This window comes from Gallus gallus, chromosome 7 (genome assembly GCF_016699485.2).
Source record: "Gallus gallus isolate bGalGal1 chromosome 7, bGalGal1.mat.broiler.GRCg7b, whole genome shotgun sequence".
Lineage (NCBI taxonomy): Eukaryota > Metazoa > Chordata > Aves > Galliformes > Phasianidae > Gallus > Gallus gallus.
In genome coordinates, this window is record NC_052538.1 from 13,234,303 (window position 1) to 13,252,591 (window position 18,289).

At 37.0% G+C, this 18,289-nt stretch overlaps 1 protein-coding gene across 20 annotated transcripts in view; it reads right to left on the reverse strand.

The window, feature by feature from the left end:
* ABI2 (abl interactor 2) overlaps positions 1–18,289 on the reverse strand; it is a 71,801-nt gene that overhangs the window by 22,893 nt on the left and 30,619 nt on the right. For 15 of the 20 annotated variants that reach the window (XM_040703708.1, XM_040703704.2, XM_040703703.2 and 12 more), the window contains exons 2-3: positions 10,339–10,506; positions 2,328–2,504 (exon numbers count right to left, since the gene is read on the reverse strand). In XM_040703708.1, coding sequence (XP_040559642.1) covers positions 2,328–2,504; positions 10,339–10,401 — 240 coding nt within the window. In that variant the 5' untranslated portion in view covers positions 10,402–10,506. The remainder of the gene's footprint in view (positions 1–2,327; positions 2,505–10,338; positions 10,507–18,289) is intronic. The other 5 variants (XM_040703706.2, XM_040703705.2, XM_040703710.2 and 2 more) reach the window with 1 other exon arrangement.

An 18,289-nucleotide genomic window follows, 5' to 3' on the forward strand; every position in this document is an offset into this window, starting at 1 on the left:
ATTCTCTCCCACCATAACGTAAAGCACCTTTTCCCAAAGAAGGTACCCACCAATGTTTTGAATTTCCAAAAGTGGTATAGCTGGTTAATAAACTGGTTAAACTATTTACTTCAACATGGCATGCTGGATTTCTTGGCCAAGGATGCTCCCCTGTTTCCCTTAATTATTCTCAGTCCAGTTCGCAATCATTTTCAGGGACTGCAATGAATGCATGCTACATGATTTTTTTTCATTGTCTTGATAATAAATACCTTTGTGTCCGAGTGCTAGAGGGAAAGCCCTACAGCAGAAAAGTAAACAAAGGACTAATAATAACTAGAACTTCAACACTATTTATTCAGTAATTTGTCAAGTACTCATTTTAAGGGAAAAATGCCACAGCTCAAGCAATAAACAGCTATAAATAAGCAAATTTAAAGCTCCTAACTCTCATCTTCTTTTCTCCTAACTGTCCAGCAGGAGATCTAGTAAACTATTCTGCAGTTACTCAAGCAGAACAAAACCAATAGGCTGATAAACAGAACTGGCCACCTTCTCCCTGTAACCAAGAGAGTGGTTCTTTCTTCAGCATTGAACACAGGATTGGATCAATTGGAATTGATCTATGGATCTTAATGTTAATGTTTGCTTAATGTTTCACTAAGCACACAATACTTTTCTAGGGCTTTTCACATTTTTTTTCTAGATAAATATAGTACACTCCAAACAGTACATTTGGATGCTGTTTCAAGGATATCACAAGCAGAACAAATGGATGTGAATACACATTTGATTCATCAGCCACCGCATCACAGTGGGTATGATTCTGCTACATTGAGGTAAAGTAGAATAACAATTATAAGGGTTTAAAGCCAGTGAGAAGTAACATTGTGTCATAGAGCAATTAAGACTGTTTTTAATGAGCTCTAAAATAATTTCATTAAAGTGATCATAAACATATTATGAAGAACAATATATCCAGAAAGAGTTCTGTTGACCTGAAGATATTCAAAAGTTGAATTGGTAGTAGATTTTAAATACAAGAATTATAATGACTTCCTAGACGAAACAGTAGCTATCATTGATATTGCATTGATACTGTTTTGGTTTTCTTTCCTTCTTTGTTCATATTTTTTCTCTAAATTAAAGAGTTACTTGTCTGTTGAAAATCCGATTAAGGTCACAAATTGAAGCTGAATGTTTTGGTAAGAAATGGTGAAAAATCCTTTCTGTTGACTAACAGGATGTGAAGAAAACTTCAAGTAAAATTGTTCTGAAGAAATACTTAAACAGGATTCTTAAGAATTTGAATTTTAAAAGTCAGGTTAAACAACTAGCTGTCACCTAAAACAAAGCTGACAGTTCAAACTGAACATCACAGACAATCCAATGCAGGTAGGTATCAAACTGGTGTAGTTTGACTGGAAGAAGCATCTTACTGTACTGCTAACTTAGAGGCTTATAGATTTGTAAGTTTGTCACGTAAAAATGACACACTGTGTTATTTACCTTTCTTTTCCTAGAACTTTATCTTTGTCAGTGTTCTCATTCCATCTTAGTTTTCTGGCAGCACAATTTAACAATGAGACAATGACATGCCTGCTAAGACTGCTTGCATTCAGGAAATGCTTAGAAAAAACATCCCCATACATCTAATCCCACACTTGACTGCCGTTGTGTGCACTGTTCTAACACTTGCACAGAACAGCCACCAATTGTGTCTTATTCTGATCTTTACCCTGAAATTCACTTACCCTAGTCTTAAAAGACTAGAATCAGCTGGCTTTGAGACTGGCAGCACTGTTCACATTCTGAAACCCCATGTAGAAAAAAGTAGTAGAGAGCTCACTTTAACAAAGCACATTACAAGATATGTGTATGACAGATCGACAGAAGTTAGAGAAGTCAGCAACTAATACTTCTTATGCAAACATTTTCTTCAGATGAGCTTCCAAGTAAACCAGGGGCAATTAAAGCTGGATCATACTTTGTGTTGCTAATTCAGAGAGAAAAGTGAGAGATGGTCATTAGCCTTTCATTACTCAGGTATATCCTGACAACTGACCCAAACAGTAAGAGCAGCATCACATGAACACATTTAGAAGCATTGTAAAAGCTGAGATCTACACTCCCAAATATCCTCAGAAATAAGATCCAGTGACTTGCGAGGTTCAAGGAGAAAGGGAAGGGGAAAGAGTAACTGGAGTCTTGCAGAACTCCTCTTACACCTATAGAGGCATTGGCCAGGCAAGGAGAAACTGGTATATTACCATGAAAATCATCAAGTTATTTTGTAAATATACACAGACAGTATTTGCAGTTTGGCTGTTTTTAACAATATCACCTACCTTCACTCCATGTCCAATATCATCTAGAATTGTATAATCAATAGGTTTCCTGATGTAGCGAACTGGTCGCTCCAAGTTAGCTGGTGCAATGATTTTGTGAGTTCTTGAGGTGTTTTTGTTTGTAGTCAAGATACCAATTTCTCTTCTAGCAACTTTCTCTTTGTGAATGTCCACCGTCTACAAAAGACGCAGTGTATTTACTAACAGTGGTATGCATTTGAATACAGAGTCAGTAGATTAAAAAAAAAAAAAAAAAACACAAAAACCACTAACTCAGTTCCAATGTTTTGATACTGTGCTAAACATATCACTACACATACTTGCTTACATCATCCTTGTTTGATTTACTGTTGAACTTGTCACCTCCAAATCTACACTAATAGTTTTGAGTTTTCTTTCAGTCTCATTCTTAACAATTGAGCAAAATATCTTGTTTCCCATTTTTATTTCCTATGAATTTACTGACACTGATTTATGCAATTCTATTATCTTTTTTAATTTTACAACTGCTTCCTCAGCTGGTCTCTCCAGTGAGATGAAGCATAAGGATATCGTCCCAAACCTGAACTGAAGCTGCATTCCCCACACCGAGAGTTTGCTAAGGTAGCACTGGTAGCTATACAACAGAATACAGCTTCTCTCAAACAAACCAGAAAAGGTACTTCAGTCAATACAAACTTGTCATCAAAAAGCAATGGTGAAATTTTGGGTCGTTTAGCCGAGTGCCTTCATTTAGAATGGGTAAGACTAGCATAGAAAAGCCATCCCTCCCATAACATGAACATCGTACCATGAATAGCACAGGAGAATATCTATGTCAGAAACAAGGTCCTACTGAAAATCCATTCTTTGAAAACACATACGTGAATTTTCTTTATTTATTTTAATAGGAGAAGGAAAAAAAAAAAAAAGAGCGTTATCAAAAAAAACGACCCATCTCTTGCAGGGAAGAAAAACGACCCTCTTAAATCAAGGTGCACAGAGTTGCATGCAGCATTAAAAAAATAATCATCATCATCATCATTTGTTGACAAAACAACTTTGCCTGCAAAAAACTTCACAGAGATGTGAACATTTTAGCTACAGGTTTAAGTGAGAAAACACTCAGAATTACCATAGTTAAGATTGTTAATCATTCATAAAATTTCTTGTGATCATGAATGGTACCAGAGAGACTTTCTGTAGCCAACACAAACAGTCTGTAGCAATTACGAAGGAACAGGTACAAATGAGATATTATTTTCATAACAGAAGTTTTCTGAACTTTATTTTTCTGTGGGCAGGCACTGGAACAGTGGGGTTGGCTACAATGTTCTACACTTCTGCTTCAGCCAAGGATACAAGAAGCAGTAAAAAAGATCTTGTATATCTGTATTATCTACGAAAATGATTCTAAAACATAAAACAAATGAACGACAAAAAAAAACACAAACACAAGCAAGCAAACAAAACAAACTTACAAAACGCCAACCAAAACAAACAAACAAACAACGCCTCCTAAAAGCTGTTTCTTCAAACTCTTTCCAGAGAAGAATTTCCCCAAATGTTCAGGGCATAATTGCAAGTTTAAATTACAATCCATCAAGATTACCCATTATTTCCCAGCAACATATTTTCAATATCTTGCACCTTAGCTAACCTGAAGCAATTAATACAGCTTTGTCATGTCCATTTCTGCCACTTCTAGTATCACCTGCACAGCTATTTCTTCAAACAAAGCTACCAAATAAGATAGATTATTCAGTGTTGCAATATTTTGGCAACCTTCTCTTTGGAAAGCTCAAGTTCATTGGGTAACAGTTGGAAATCTGTTAGGGCAGTTAAACTATCTGGGATACATCCTCCATCACCCCTGCAAAAACCCACCCAAATCTGGTCAACACACGAACCTTTGCAGAAATTTACAGACTGTGCAAGTTTAATTTAAGAATTAAGCTGCTCCACAACTAATTTTGCCAAAGTCCTTTCTGAGGTTTCCTGGGATGACCAGGTCTAGATACCATCCCTCGAGGCAACAGTGTGAATCAGATTCTTCACGTCTCATCAAGTACTTGTGGTAGTTCAAGCACCAGAGCAAGGAGAGCCCATACACACGTTCCAATCCAACACACCAAAAAAGTACTGTTTTGCATCAGGGTAAATTCCAGTATTTCATCTTCCAACATATACTGTGCCAAACCTTTGCTTTTACAGGTTAGTAGAACGAGTGGTTCGCATCACCATTATACCCAAGAGATGGTCTACAAAAACCTCACCTCAGCTGCTGGGGACTTAGCACAAACTGTTTTGTCTGCCTGTTTTGTTTGTCTTGGTTTTTATAATCTAACTGCATGCACCTGTAATAACTTGGAAGACAGTTTCATGTTTAATACCGAAGAAGAATTCTATTCTCTACTGCTATCTCAGACTTCCTCTGTGATCTAGACATGACACTAGAGAAGTGCAGAAACATTTTATGTGGTCTCATAGGCCTCTGATCCCATCTGCTGAAAGGTTAAACAACCCCAGCTGCCAGAGCAACTGCCTGTCAATTGCTATATAAATGTTTCAAACGTACTGTAACATCAGAGTCCTGTGGCACTGAATCAAAACTTTATTTCTACCTTAGACACTACGTTCTTAGAGCTTTGGATTCAGTCTACAAATCAGAGAAAGTAATTTAGGGCAGCATTGGTAAGTTTTTCTTACTTTCTCTGTATTTCAAGTGCATCAGTTCTGCAAACTTAATCATGCACTTTTAGTATTCTATTACACAATTATCTACAAACATAAGGTGAATGAAGATATTTAATGCACACGTTACTGTAGAGACAGCATCTTGGCACTGTGGAAACTTGTTTCCATGAATTATGAGAGGGTTTTATTAATAATTAAGTAGGAATTGTAAGTACATTCAGTTTCCTTAAGGACCACCATGATAAGCGAGGCATGACTTCAGTAACAAACAACGAAAAGAATAAAATCTGATTACAACCTGAAGCTCATCTAACGGGGGTTCTCTTGCATTACGATTCAGAACATCTCCTTTATCTTTAGTAGCAATGGGATGACTAAGCTCATTAAAGCAGCATCCACTTCAGACAAATACGCCCCAAATTCTGTTGTGTTGGAAGGTTTTTCAAAAATTTCATTTTCTTGATTAGTTGACTACTGGAGTTATAAGATCTTACAACATTTGTGTAATAGCAGAAAAGAACACTAAGCTATTTGACTAGTAGAAAAAGGAACAAAGATTAACCTGCTACTAAACTAAATCAAAATATTTATCTTTAGCACAGGTAATTATTGTCTCCAGTACTAGCATAAATCCCTGAAGTGAGGCAGAAGAATGTCAAAAGAATGTTTATTCATTGATAAAGAAAATTCTACTGAGAAGCATCAATTTCAAATTACTCTCTTCAGAAAATCTCCAAGAATATGACAAATAAAGTGTATTTCATTGTTGGAGGTTATAGCTGCATTAGCAGAACACCAAACTTGTGAAGTCTGGCAGGAGCAGCAGCTGGGATATACTCTGTTCTTCCATAACTTAAAATATTATTGTCTGATAAAAAAATTTCTAACTCCTGACAGAGTTATGTATTTTTTCCCCATCACTCCATTGGGCAAAAGCATTTACATAATAGAAAGTTCATTAGAGGTTAGACTCATCATTACCATTTTTTTTTCAAATACCTTCCATAACATCTGCAAAAGGTAATCGCTGGCTTAAGGAGAAAAACAAAATCAAAATTAACATTATTCACCACTCTACTTAGAAGTCGCTGAACTCAGTTTTGAAATATATTTTACCTGTGAATAAAATTTCCCAGAATATTAAGCTAGCACTTTGAAAGCCCAATCTGCTGTCAAATTTCAGAAACAAACATCTCCACAGCCTTTAATTCTTCCTCTACTCAAAACATTCTACTTTTCAATTATCAATTTATTGTTAGTCTGTTTAGGCCTTTAAAATTCAATTTAAAAACATCTTATGAGAAAAGGCTGCTTAAGCACAATGATGCTAAGTTGTTTGGTGAGTTGTGTTTTTTTTTTTTAAATACATCTTCTTTTAAACTATTATTTCAAATTAGCTTGAAAACTGGACTTTAAAATGAAAAACTGACATCAAAAATTTGACATCTCTGTTGCTTCAATGTAAGTTAAATGTATTCTGTACAGTAGGAGGTCATAATGATACTAAGATGCTGAAGAGCTACCTACCCAATTAACTGGTAATATCTACTGTGCAAAATTAGACTTGCACTAGCATTTTCAGACAAGTCTGTCTATTCTTAGAGTTTACCATTTTTAGAAAAGTCTGGCTATTCAAATAATTCACAAGAAAAAGACAGCTGAAAACAGTCACCAGCCTTCACCGACAGCTCAGTGGAAGGTTCGAGGGAACTTCCATGCAGAGACCACCCAGCTCATGCACACTGCTGCAGTTCAACCAAGCGTCATGTGCTGACTACTAAACAGTTCAGCCTGTGATCCATTCGCTGCTCATGATTGGCAACACCATGGGAGACAAATTCCATAAGAGGATGAAGCAGGTTTCTCCATCCTACAGCACCACTGGAGACAGCTCATCACTCTTACTATATTTCAACTCTTTGTGAGAGAACACTTGTTTATATAATTACCAGCAGAGAATAGTTCTAAAGTTCAACTTTCTCACTAAGAGCATTTTATAACCAAATCCAACCAAATATTTTTTCATCATACAAATAGTAACCTGAAAATCTGCAAAATTACTTTAAAGAATTTGGAGATGATGAATGTTTCACAGTATCTGCTAACTTGAAAAAATTTTAACAAAATTTTTCTAATGAGTATAAATACAGATCATCTGTATAAGTATTTAGGGTTGAAATTATTCAAATATAAAACAATATGTATTATATACTACTACTAGACAAAGATCAAGAAAGCAAGTAAGAACAGATAGAATCATCAGCCTTCAGACCAAAACAAAATAATATAAATGTTAGACTAACAGGATTTAATCACTTTCATTAAAATGATTTCCTTATTGAGGACCTATATGCAATTTGAATATCCCCAAACAGTCAGTTTCTGTTCTTTGATTAAGTTGACATTCAGAAGGAAAATACAGAAAGTGACATAAATTTGCATTCCACATATGAATGGAGAACTAGGATACTTTATCTTCTGAAGGTATCATGACTCTGAGTTTGAGCTACATTTAAGCAAAACAAGCACTTCTGTAAAAGTTTTTTTTTTTTTTTTTTTTCCCTAAAACCCAAACAGTTTTGCTCCACTCTTTGGAGCACATGTGGGATTTTGAATGAGAATCAAAAGCAGGGCTACACAACTAGATATCATAACTTAAACTAGTGTTTTCTAAATTTAAATATCACTGTGTACTGACCAAAGTACTGGTGTAGTAACGCACTGCCAAATGTGAGCAGATGGTAGTTACCAATCTGTTCTACATTACTGATATCATTTCAAGTCAGAGAGAAATGATAATCTGGCCATTAGCTATTATTATACTATGAAGCATTTAATGCCACTTGACAAACAAACAAAAAAAAGACGGAAGAAATCTTCCACAGGTTTGACTTGTTCCGGAAGAAATATAGTCAGAGTTACTGAACTGAAATTATTTATTACATAGCAACTGTGACAAAAATCAATTTTTCTGAAGAAAAGTAGCTACTGAAATTAAGAGAGAATATAACACAACATCAGTATCATCAGATGGACCCATTTCTGAGGGCATTAAGTCCAACTTAGTCTTAAGTTCCTAGGACCAGAACACTTCATATAAGTGTCTGTTCTTCTGATATCACTTCATCCATGAAGATTTGGGGAGCATCCTATATACGGATAATACAGTAAACAATCAAAAAAGGCAACAAAAATAACCTTCTGTTTTCAATTCTACAGAGATTTAAAAAAAAAAAAGACCAGAAAATTTTAATTTTGCTTGGTTGTACAAGCACAGCCTGTGAGGCTCAGCTGTTAAAAATTACTAGTACTAGGTATCAGGTACTGATAACTTAGCATTCCATTTTTAATAACCATCCATTTTGTACAAGAGACAAAAACAATGCAATCTAATGTCTCAACCTGCATAAAATCCAGGTTCTCAGAAGGAAAAAGTTAAAAATGCCATGAACCTTACCCCAGAATTGCTTTACAGAAACTGTGTGACAAACATACTTCATGTATCAATGAAATAGAAAATGGCCTGAGTTCAACTAGTTTCATTCTTTATTCTGTGCTAGGCTCTCAAACAGCCAAAATACCTGTCAGCTGGCACTAGCCTCTTAAGAGCTGTATACATACACACAGGCATACCCACCATATGCACACACATATACACACAGAGAAGTACATACACGCATCCAAGTCACAGAACGGCTTGGGTTGGAAGGGACCCCAAGGATCACCAAGTTCCAACCCCCCTGCCATAGGCATGGCCACCAACCTCCATATCTAATACTAGACCAGGCTGCCCAGGGCCTCATCCAACCTGGTCTTGAACACCCCCAGGAATGGAGCATCCACAGCCTTTCTAGGCAGCCTGTGCCAGCACCTCACCACTCTCTCTGTAAAGAACTTCTTCATGACATCCAAATAGAAATACACAGCATAGACGGACACAGCACATACATAGCCCATATGCATACCTGCATGCAGACTAACTTTTGACATTTTCCGAGGTAAAAAAAAAAGTTGAATTGAGTTGTCTATGGATCAGCAAGAAGTATGCAGCAGAAGAAATCAAACTTCTCAGCTTTTTCCCAATGATGCAGCCACATGAGATAGCTGAGGCCATCAAGTAGTATACCACCACCAGAAGGGAGAATTCAGGCTGCCCCTTTCTTTGCACCTGCTTGGAATTCATCTGACCCCTCAGTAAATCATTCAGCTCATTAAAAGAGCACAAGATGTTGCTGGTATAGTTCTCCACCAGTTTTGCAACCCTTTCAGCACAAGCAAGTTAACAGACCTCAATCCACTTTACGGACACAGTTTCAACTTTTGGAGAACTATCAGAGTGATCATCCACAAGAGAAAAGATAAATCTCAGGTGGAAAAAAGGTAACCATAAAGGAACATGGCAGCCAACTACAACATTTTCTTCATAATAAACAGATTGCATCCATCCAGTCACATTGACCTACTGATAAAAATACACTTTACTCATCTGTTGGGTGTTTTTCCACAGTTGAGTAAGGAAACCGAGTAACTCTACAGTGGTAGAAAAACAGAAAGTTCTGTATCATTACTCTTACTTTCCCTTTTTAATCCATCATGGGCATGTAAACTTCCAACAAACCTATAATTCCCTCTTCGCTTATTCCTGTCATCAAAACTCCCTCATCAGTGTGGTGGTCATACATGGCTTCTTGATAACAGTATATCATTTTATTGCTGCTCAGTAAAACTGCAACAACAGGCGTTTTGTAGCTATACACAAACCTGGGATGTTAACTTTGCCATCTGTTTACTTCATTACAAATTAAGAAAAGCCACACATGCTTTTGCCATCAGATGCCACTAGTATGACAGCAACAGGTAAAGGGAAAAGATGACAAGTATTGTTTTCCACCATCTATTTCACTTTTTTTTTTTTTTTTTTTTTTAATTTTAAGAACCTGTAGCTATCCAACTTACAGGATATCTGCATACAGGAAATAATGAATAAGAGTTGGAAAGGTTAATCCATCCCTTAACATAATTTTCTGAATTCTCCATTAGCTGTTTACCTGTCCTTTTCACTTCATACACAGAACAAACCCACCTCCAAACAATAAATTGGCCTCGGCTACATTTAATCTCTTATCCTATGTAAAATATAAACAATACTAAAAACAAAAATCACACAGACACCCATTCTAGATTTATTACTAGGAGAAATGCATCCCTCCATTTTAAATCTAACCACTTTTCTTATTCACAAAACATCAGGTAAGTTGCACGCAGAGTTTTACTTGCTGTATAATTTCAAGAACAAAGAACGACAATAACAACAAAATCAAGAAAGAAGTCTCACTTGTGAAATATGGTTGATAGAAGATTCCATGCGTCGAAGTTGGGATGCCTGGATATCCAGCATTTGGAGAACATTGTTGGCCAAAGTGTTGATCAGATAGGCTACGCTTGCTAATGACTGGGTTGTGTAGGCTTTGGTTTCTTCTAGGGCTCGCTGCTTATCTGCTGACTGAAAGCAGAAATAAGAAGGTTTATTCAGTAAGTCTCTCACACAAAGATTCATGGAATTAACTCATTTTGCCTATCTTTAAAGGACACTGAATTACAGAATTCAAACTAACTGTACATAAAGGTTACCACTTTTCCTCCTTTACATTTTTTTCTACTACACAAAAGATAGTAACTTTGTATTTTAACAGTTTCAGTATTTTATTAAAGGAATTAGGATGGTATACAACATGCTGATCTTTTCTACAAACATTTTCATATTTTAAAGCGGAACTTCTTATATCACACTTTCGTAAACAATTTTAAAAGCACTCAAAAATACTTAATACTCTTTATAGTTGTGATCTGGTTTGTTTGTCCAATGAGACAAAACGTTCCTATTACAGAATTCAAGCTCCCTTTTAAACTTCGTACATATTCCTCAACTCTCTCAATTATACTGACCTCACTATTGCCACAAATGGTCATTAAAAATGGAAGCACTCAGCCACTGTGAATTAATTACTACTATTCCCTTGAAGTGGCAGCTGAATTTAAAAGTGATTCCATTCACATTTGAAAAGGATAAGTTCTTATTGTTTTCCTGAATGTTTTGATCATCTTCACTTTGTATTTCCTTCTGCAAAGAATCAGTATGACCTACAATTCTAGTAGAAGTGCACTTAAAATATTTAGACTGTCAAACCAGAGGATATCCATATATAAGAACATATTTCATTTCAAATACCATTAGAATTAATGAGCTAAAAGCCTAGTCCTCAAAGTATTTCTCCTAGAATTAGTTAACATTAGTTAGTAGAACCTAACTCAGCATAAAGAATACAGTTTAAACCAATGGTAAAACACACAAATAATATGCTAACAAAATTCAGTTCCTGGTTTGCTAGGATTAGGGATACAGGAACCTTCACTTCAGTCATCTTTAGCCTCCTTACAGGCCAATGATTCTGGTGACAAAGTCTGGTGACCAGCAGGTGACTTTGTAGCAGTAGCAGGTGACAAGTGCTCTGTACACCCACCTGCCATTGTAATCCTCTGCTTTACAATCTCCTTTCCTTCATATGTTTTTTATACAGATTGAGTACCAAGATTCAAGAAACGTGCTTTTATTAGAGAGGGAAATTAAAGTAATTCTGTATGCTTCAGCACAAGCTGAATCTACCGTCCATTTGACAACATGTACTTTAGAGCGGCACAGAAAGCAAGCGTGCCTTTATTACAGGAAAGTTATTTTTGTAGTTCAAGGTATTTCATCAGACCTTGCACTATGATTCTCAAAAGCAAGATTTCAAGGAAAAAAAAAAAAGAACAAAATCCACCACCTCAACACATACACAAACATAGGACCTCAATTAAATGCCAAAGATATTCAGTACTCTTCACAAACTCTCCTGTGTCCATCCAGTCACAGCAATGGTCAGCCTGCTAACATTCCACCTCCTTGCTAGTCCCACTAGCACCGCTAGTACCACTTTCCATTCTGCTTCCAAAATGGGGACAGCAGCGGTGGAGTTCCTATGGACTGTGGAAGGGGAGGGACAACTTCTAAGGGCACAATATGATAATGGTCTCCAAGCAGGGATGCAAGTAATGGATGCATTCATCCATAACGCCCTTAGAAAAGTTCAGTCTCCAAACCCCATTTAAGAATTGCTGACTTTCAGCCTCCTGAGTAACATATATTTTATGTAAAAGAGCTCCATACTTAGCTTAGGGACTCCCAAACAGAGAAATATGGAACACTCTGCATCGACTCTCACACTGCTGGCATCTAAATGTGCTCCCTTCCCACTCGTAACCTCAGCTCAGCCTGCAAATACCACAACAGCAAGCACACACACCACAGGACATTTTCACAGCTATTCAAACAACTTCTGGATAGCAATAATAAAAATGACCAGAAGCTTGTCAGTTTTGCTCTGCAGCTGCTACCGAAGCCTATTTATAGAAGCAGAAACTGCTGATTTACATCAGTACACTCTACATCCAGAATAGCTGAGTAGAAGCCAGCAAGCACAATTTGCTTCATTAATAGCCAAAGTGTTTGAGAACAAAAGGAAAGCAATCTATCATTTTAGAAATTATGAACCTCTGCTATGGTTTTGCCGCTTCAAGAGGTACAAATATAAATCCAAGTTCCAAGCTAGTTCTTCCACTGATGTAAACCTAATACCCAAATTCAAGTCACAGCCATTTACACTCTTTCAACTAGGAACTGGTTTCTCAGAAGAAAATCTACAAACACATTTGGAACCATTATATGCACAAAATCCCTTCTGATTGAGAAGCCAAGTTTGTGTGTTTGGCTGATAACCTGAACAAATGTGATTTGCTCTGCATGCCATTATACAGAGCCCCCAGTTCATCAACACAAAGTTTGAACTTCCCTCAAACTTCCAGCTTCACCTCTCAAGCAATGCTGAGAAGATATCTGAGTATCACAGCTGGACCATCAGGAGATACAGCCTTCAGGAGATACCACCTCTCGATCATCAACGTTTTCTGTGCCATCACCAATCCACATGCAGCAACTCAGCATCCACCCTGGAGGCATTTTCCCCCTCCCATAAAGCCCATGCCAGACAGTGCCCACGGAGCCACAGCACAGCGTACCTCCCTCCAGCTCTCAGCCCTTCGTTTTCCCTCAGCACAGAGCTCTCCGAGGAGGATGTGTCAGCTGCCCCACTGCAGCAGGAGCAGCACCCAGCACCAAGGCCCCAGCCATAACGCTCTGCCCAGCAATCCCTGAAAAAGTTTCCAGTTTGTAGGAAGCGCCCACTACTATATACTGCTTGGCTTCCTTCAAAAACAAAACAAAATTACAAGCTTGATATATTACATGAGATGGACTGCCTTAGAGCTACAACCTAGACTACAAATTCAGTCAGCAAAGGTGCAACAGTACGTGCTTGGAAAAAGTTATTAATAGTTACCACTTCAATATGCAAGTCCAAACCAAGCCTAACACACTTCAGGAATGACAATACAAATCTTCACCCGAAAATACTTCTATTTTTTTTTATACCAGAGTATACGACTCAAACTGCTAGCTGTAGAAAGGATGTGAAACTCAACCAGCAGCAAGTGCAAAGCTGACCATTTTTCACTGCAGGATGCAGTGCCTATGCATCACTTTTACGAGCCACTCTGAAATTTCCATTTACATAGCACAATCACATTAGCAGATTTGAACATGAAATGGCCTGGACTGCTGACTATACAAGATATCTTTTTCCTTCAGGATTTAAACCTCTCCATGGCCTTCTTCCTGCCTATGGAAATACAAACACTAGTGCTATAGAAGCAATACGATAACAACTGCAAAGAAGAAAAAAATAATATTGAATAGAAGGCGTGAGGCAGGCGAGAGGAAAAAAAAAATGCAGTATGGTATAAAAAAAGTCAATATAATTAAGCTATATGAAAGCAAAAGGAAAGTCTAAATGCATACAAACCTCAAAAAAGGAAGACTAGAAAACACCTGAGAATTTACTGCACCCTCCCAGTCCAAAGGGGGATCAGCCAGAGCAGTGATGAAACCTGCTAGGCCACTGCAAGAACCTGAACATCCTGCACATAAAGGCAGCTTCTATTGCAGAAAGAAATACTAGAAAGAAACTAATGATGGAGGCAGCGGGAGCACTACAGTAAGATTTACTCATTATCAACCTGAGTAGATAAAACAAGAAGCGCCACCACGAGAAAATTTAGAAAGACAGCAACATATTAAAAAAAGAAAATTACAGTTCATATGAGTTAGAAAGAGCTAATTAAGAGAGGTCTGAAAGTGGTTTATCACAAGAAGTAGTAACAGACATGGGTAGCTTAGCTGGCCATTGCAGCTCTCTTTTCTCCTCTAGCTCCGAACATTTGTTGTTATCCAACCACTAGCCATCACCAGCTTGGGAGTCCAAAATTTTCAGCTGGGCGAACAAGACTTACACAACAAATTCTGTTATTAGAGCCCAAAAGTTTAGACCTGTGAGTTGATAAACTGTGTTCAATTCTTAGAACAAAGTTGATGCCTTTAATATCAATGTGACAAATTTTTTCAACTTTTTCTTCTGAGCTTAATTTTTTTTTATTTTTAAATGAAGGGTGGGAAGATTCTCTCCTTTCTTCTTCCCTGAGCTTGCCATCACCTTCAACCAGCCTAAATATAAGAAACATACAAAAGAGTTCTGACAGCAATTTCATTCTGGAAAAAAATAAATAAATCTTTATTCATACTTATATCAGCTCTTCAGCTATTCAGGGTATAACGCTTTACACCGTGTCAAAATGGAAGCTGAGGTTCTGTATTGTAATATGGGACTAACTACACTGAAGTGCACCCACAATCTAGTAATCACTTCTCCAATATACACCGTGTCCCTTAATATGACTCAAAATAAGACTGGCTAGTGAAAGAAAATTCATACTTCATACATGGGATAAAAACGTAACAGTGACATGTTAAGAATGAGAAGACATTTCATTTAATCAATATGACAGCTGTGGTTTCCTCTGATTAAAACCCCAAAGGGGCACTTGTCTGTGAGCAGCACATAAAACCCCTCTGATTTCTCTCTAGGTTGCATCAGCTTCAAGAAGCCCCCAAAACAAAAGCTGCAGGACACAGAGTTCATTCGACAAGCTTTTGTTATTCAGAACAAAACATGCCCTACATGTAATTAAATATTTTTTACACACTTTTATTCAACTGCCCAGATGGTATTTGCTTAGTCTATCTAAGTGCTTTCCAAGGACCTTTGGTAAGTGAGAAAAAATGATGGAGGAGAAAACTGAGCATCATTAATCCAATAATAACACCAGAATCATGCCAAAAAGTTATGTAACTGCCAGGGAAAAATACAATAGCTTTGTTTTAAACAAACTACCTCAATAAACACATACTTTATAAAGAATATCCTTTACCCCTTCATTACTAGATCTATTTTGTATATGAATTGCATGTGTCTTGCAATTTGTAAGTAGTTGGTCTGTAAGGTGAAACAGGTATGAAGAATCAGAAGAGGCACAATAGACAGAAAGAAATAAGATCTTCCAAAACTCCTGAAAAAATTAATAATGTAAAACAAATAGAAAACTTCATTATCTCCCTTTCAGATGTGCTGGAGGAACCTTACATTCTATTAGCACATTGAACACAGAAGGAAATCCAGTCCACCTATTTTTCAGTATACCCAGAATGCCAAAGTACTTGGAGTTGGGGGAAGTTCTTTCCTTTCTGTCAACTGTAATCCTATAATCTCTGAATTATTCATCTCTACACGTGCAAATTTTTCTCTGCATATGTACTCATTTATATTGAATATCGCTGTTGCCATTATTTTAGCAAAGAAAAGAGTCTACTCAAACGTTTGCATGCTTATTTTAAAAACAAGGTGGTAGTGACCTTGCTCATTTACACGTACTGTACACCCCATGAATCACGCAAATGTTAAGAAACATAAGCAAATGGGAAGCTCTTCCTAATGCATACACTTCCACAAAAGCACTGCCACTGCACTGTGAATTTGGAATATTCTAAATCTAATCAAACATGTTACCCTTTGATCTGAGATCACACAGTAACCTAGAGTACATCAAGTACATTAAAAGGCAGTATAAGAAACTTTGGCATTTAGGCTAAACTTAGTAATTACCTTAGCTGCTGCTTTTATAATTAAGAATATAATAAAATCCATTGGTAGATTTTACCATTCAAACAGCATTCAGAAAGGAAGTGATAAGTGCAATGTTTAAACATGTTTAAAAAAGAATAGGCATTTCCAAATGCAAGGTCATTCCACTGATATGATTATAAATATAAACAAGGTTATTTCCATTTTTATAGTTAAATGATGATAATTTATTAGTGTTCAAATAAGTTAAACTAAAAAGCATGCCAACTGAGAAATTTACTATTTATGCATTCATAAAGTCTCTGACATCGAGCTGCTCTGTTTTTCAGATTACTGAAACGTTTAATAATATACTAAATGTTATTTGAATTTCTTGATCAAAAACGTGACTTCCTAACTTTTAAGCTAGTTGAAACTCTGAATTTTGAAATTTTTGCATCAGAAATCTGTTGTAGCCAGTATCAGGTCATTCTCGCTATGATAAAATCTTCTGGTTCTACTGCAGTTGAATTATTTGGCATTTTTACTTCTGTGCTAAGCCCCAAAACATAGGTTTTATCAGTAGCTAGGAAGAAATGATACACCAATCCTAACTAGCCCCTGAAATGAGAAAACAGATTTTAAAATATGCGTTGCATTCAAGGCTGCCAGGAAGGGCAAAACTAAGCCACTAGTTTGAAATTTGTGACAAGACTATCAGTCTGCCGCATCCAGAAGAAAAAGGTAACAAATGACAGCCACAAACAGGCACAGCTTCCCTGACATCTAATCACGTACACCATCATTTCTATGCTGCCGGCACCATTGCAATAAATGTCCTCTGCTTCCCTTAAATGACATCCAGATCAAATTTAGAATTTATTTTCCCACAGTCACAAGCAAGCTTTTCACATGCAAATGTCCTGCTCCATCAAAACTCCCAACTTCCTATTCTTTGAAAGCAGAGCCAAAGTCCTGTTTGTGCCAAACAAACCAACAAACAACCTCAGTATGCTGTACTCATATAAATCTAGGGGACAAGATTAAAACAAAAGGCTGTTAAACACATAAATAATAGTTTAAAATGACTTATCGCTAGAAATTGAACAGCATGCCAACATCCAAATGCATTTGCATCTGAAATACAGTTAATATTAAGTTATATTAATAGCAACTCATAACTGCCTTACAACATCAAGTGTAGCTCTTCCTTGAGAAGCAACAGCAGTAACAGAAACCTATTCCCCATGTGTATTTAAAGCTGCCACTGCTCTTTTTGTTCATCAGTGGATCCTTCCTCTTACTCTGTTAGCTCTTCAGCAATAACACAGCTGAGAGAAGTGGATAATTTTCTATTTCATACGGCAACGTACTTATCAGAGTTCCAAATACAAGGCCAATTTCAGCTTTAGTATCAGTACAAGCTCATCATATTTGTCGCCATCAAAGAGTACTCCAACACAGATGTGTTGAGTGAAGATCCTCAAAAAAAGAGCAAAGCTCTGTAGGCTTACCTCTGTTTCACGCACCTGCTGTCCTACAGCTGTTCACTCACTGAGGAAGCTTTAATTTTCAATAAGTGTACAGGTAAGAATCACTGATTAATTCAATTCAGCTCAAACTTGGTTTTACAGCTGCTTGATAAAGACATCATTACAGCATTTGGAAAGATCGCTTTTCAGAATCAAAGTGGCCTTCAAAATTTGGAACAAACTAGAGTCAGACCACAATCACAATTCACCAAGCAGAAAATGTTATTCATGCCATTTTCCTCTTAGCACTAAAAGCGAAGTAGGTTTTTTCCCCTCTCTCAAGATAGCTGACAAAAATCAACCATTTCTAAGAAAGGACGTCTATTTCAGATTCCCAAAACCTTATCTAGTACACAAGGGTTTATGTAACATTTCAGTTATTTCCCAACTTTGCCAGTTTCTCCACTCAACACTAAATTCTGACATCGATTCAGTACGTAGCGATGACTGAGGTCAACTAACAGCTTTAATTTTTAATCACAAGCAGAGAGCTGTGGCAGTAGAAGCAGGTTCTGCTTCCAAGTGTCCACTGCCAGACATTACAATCTCATAGCAAGAAAAGCTAAGTAGGACACAGCCACGTCATCCACCATCATACTTTACAGCCTATGTAATTAGTCAGATGGCAGGACAGCCTGTAATTGCC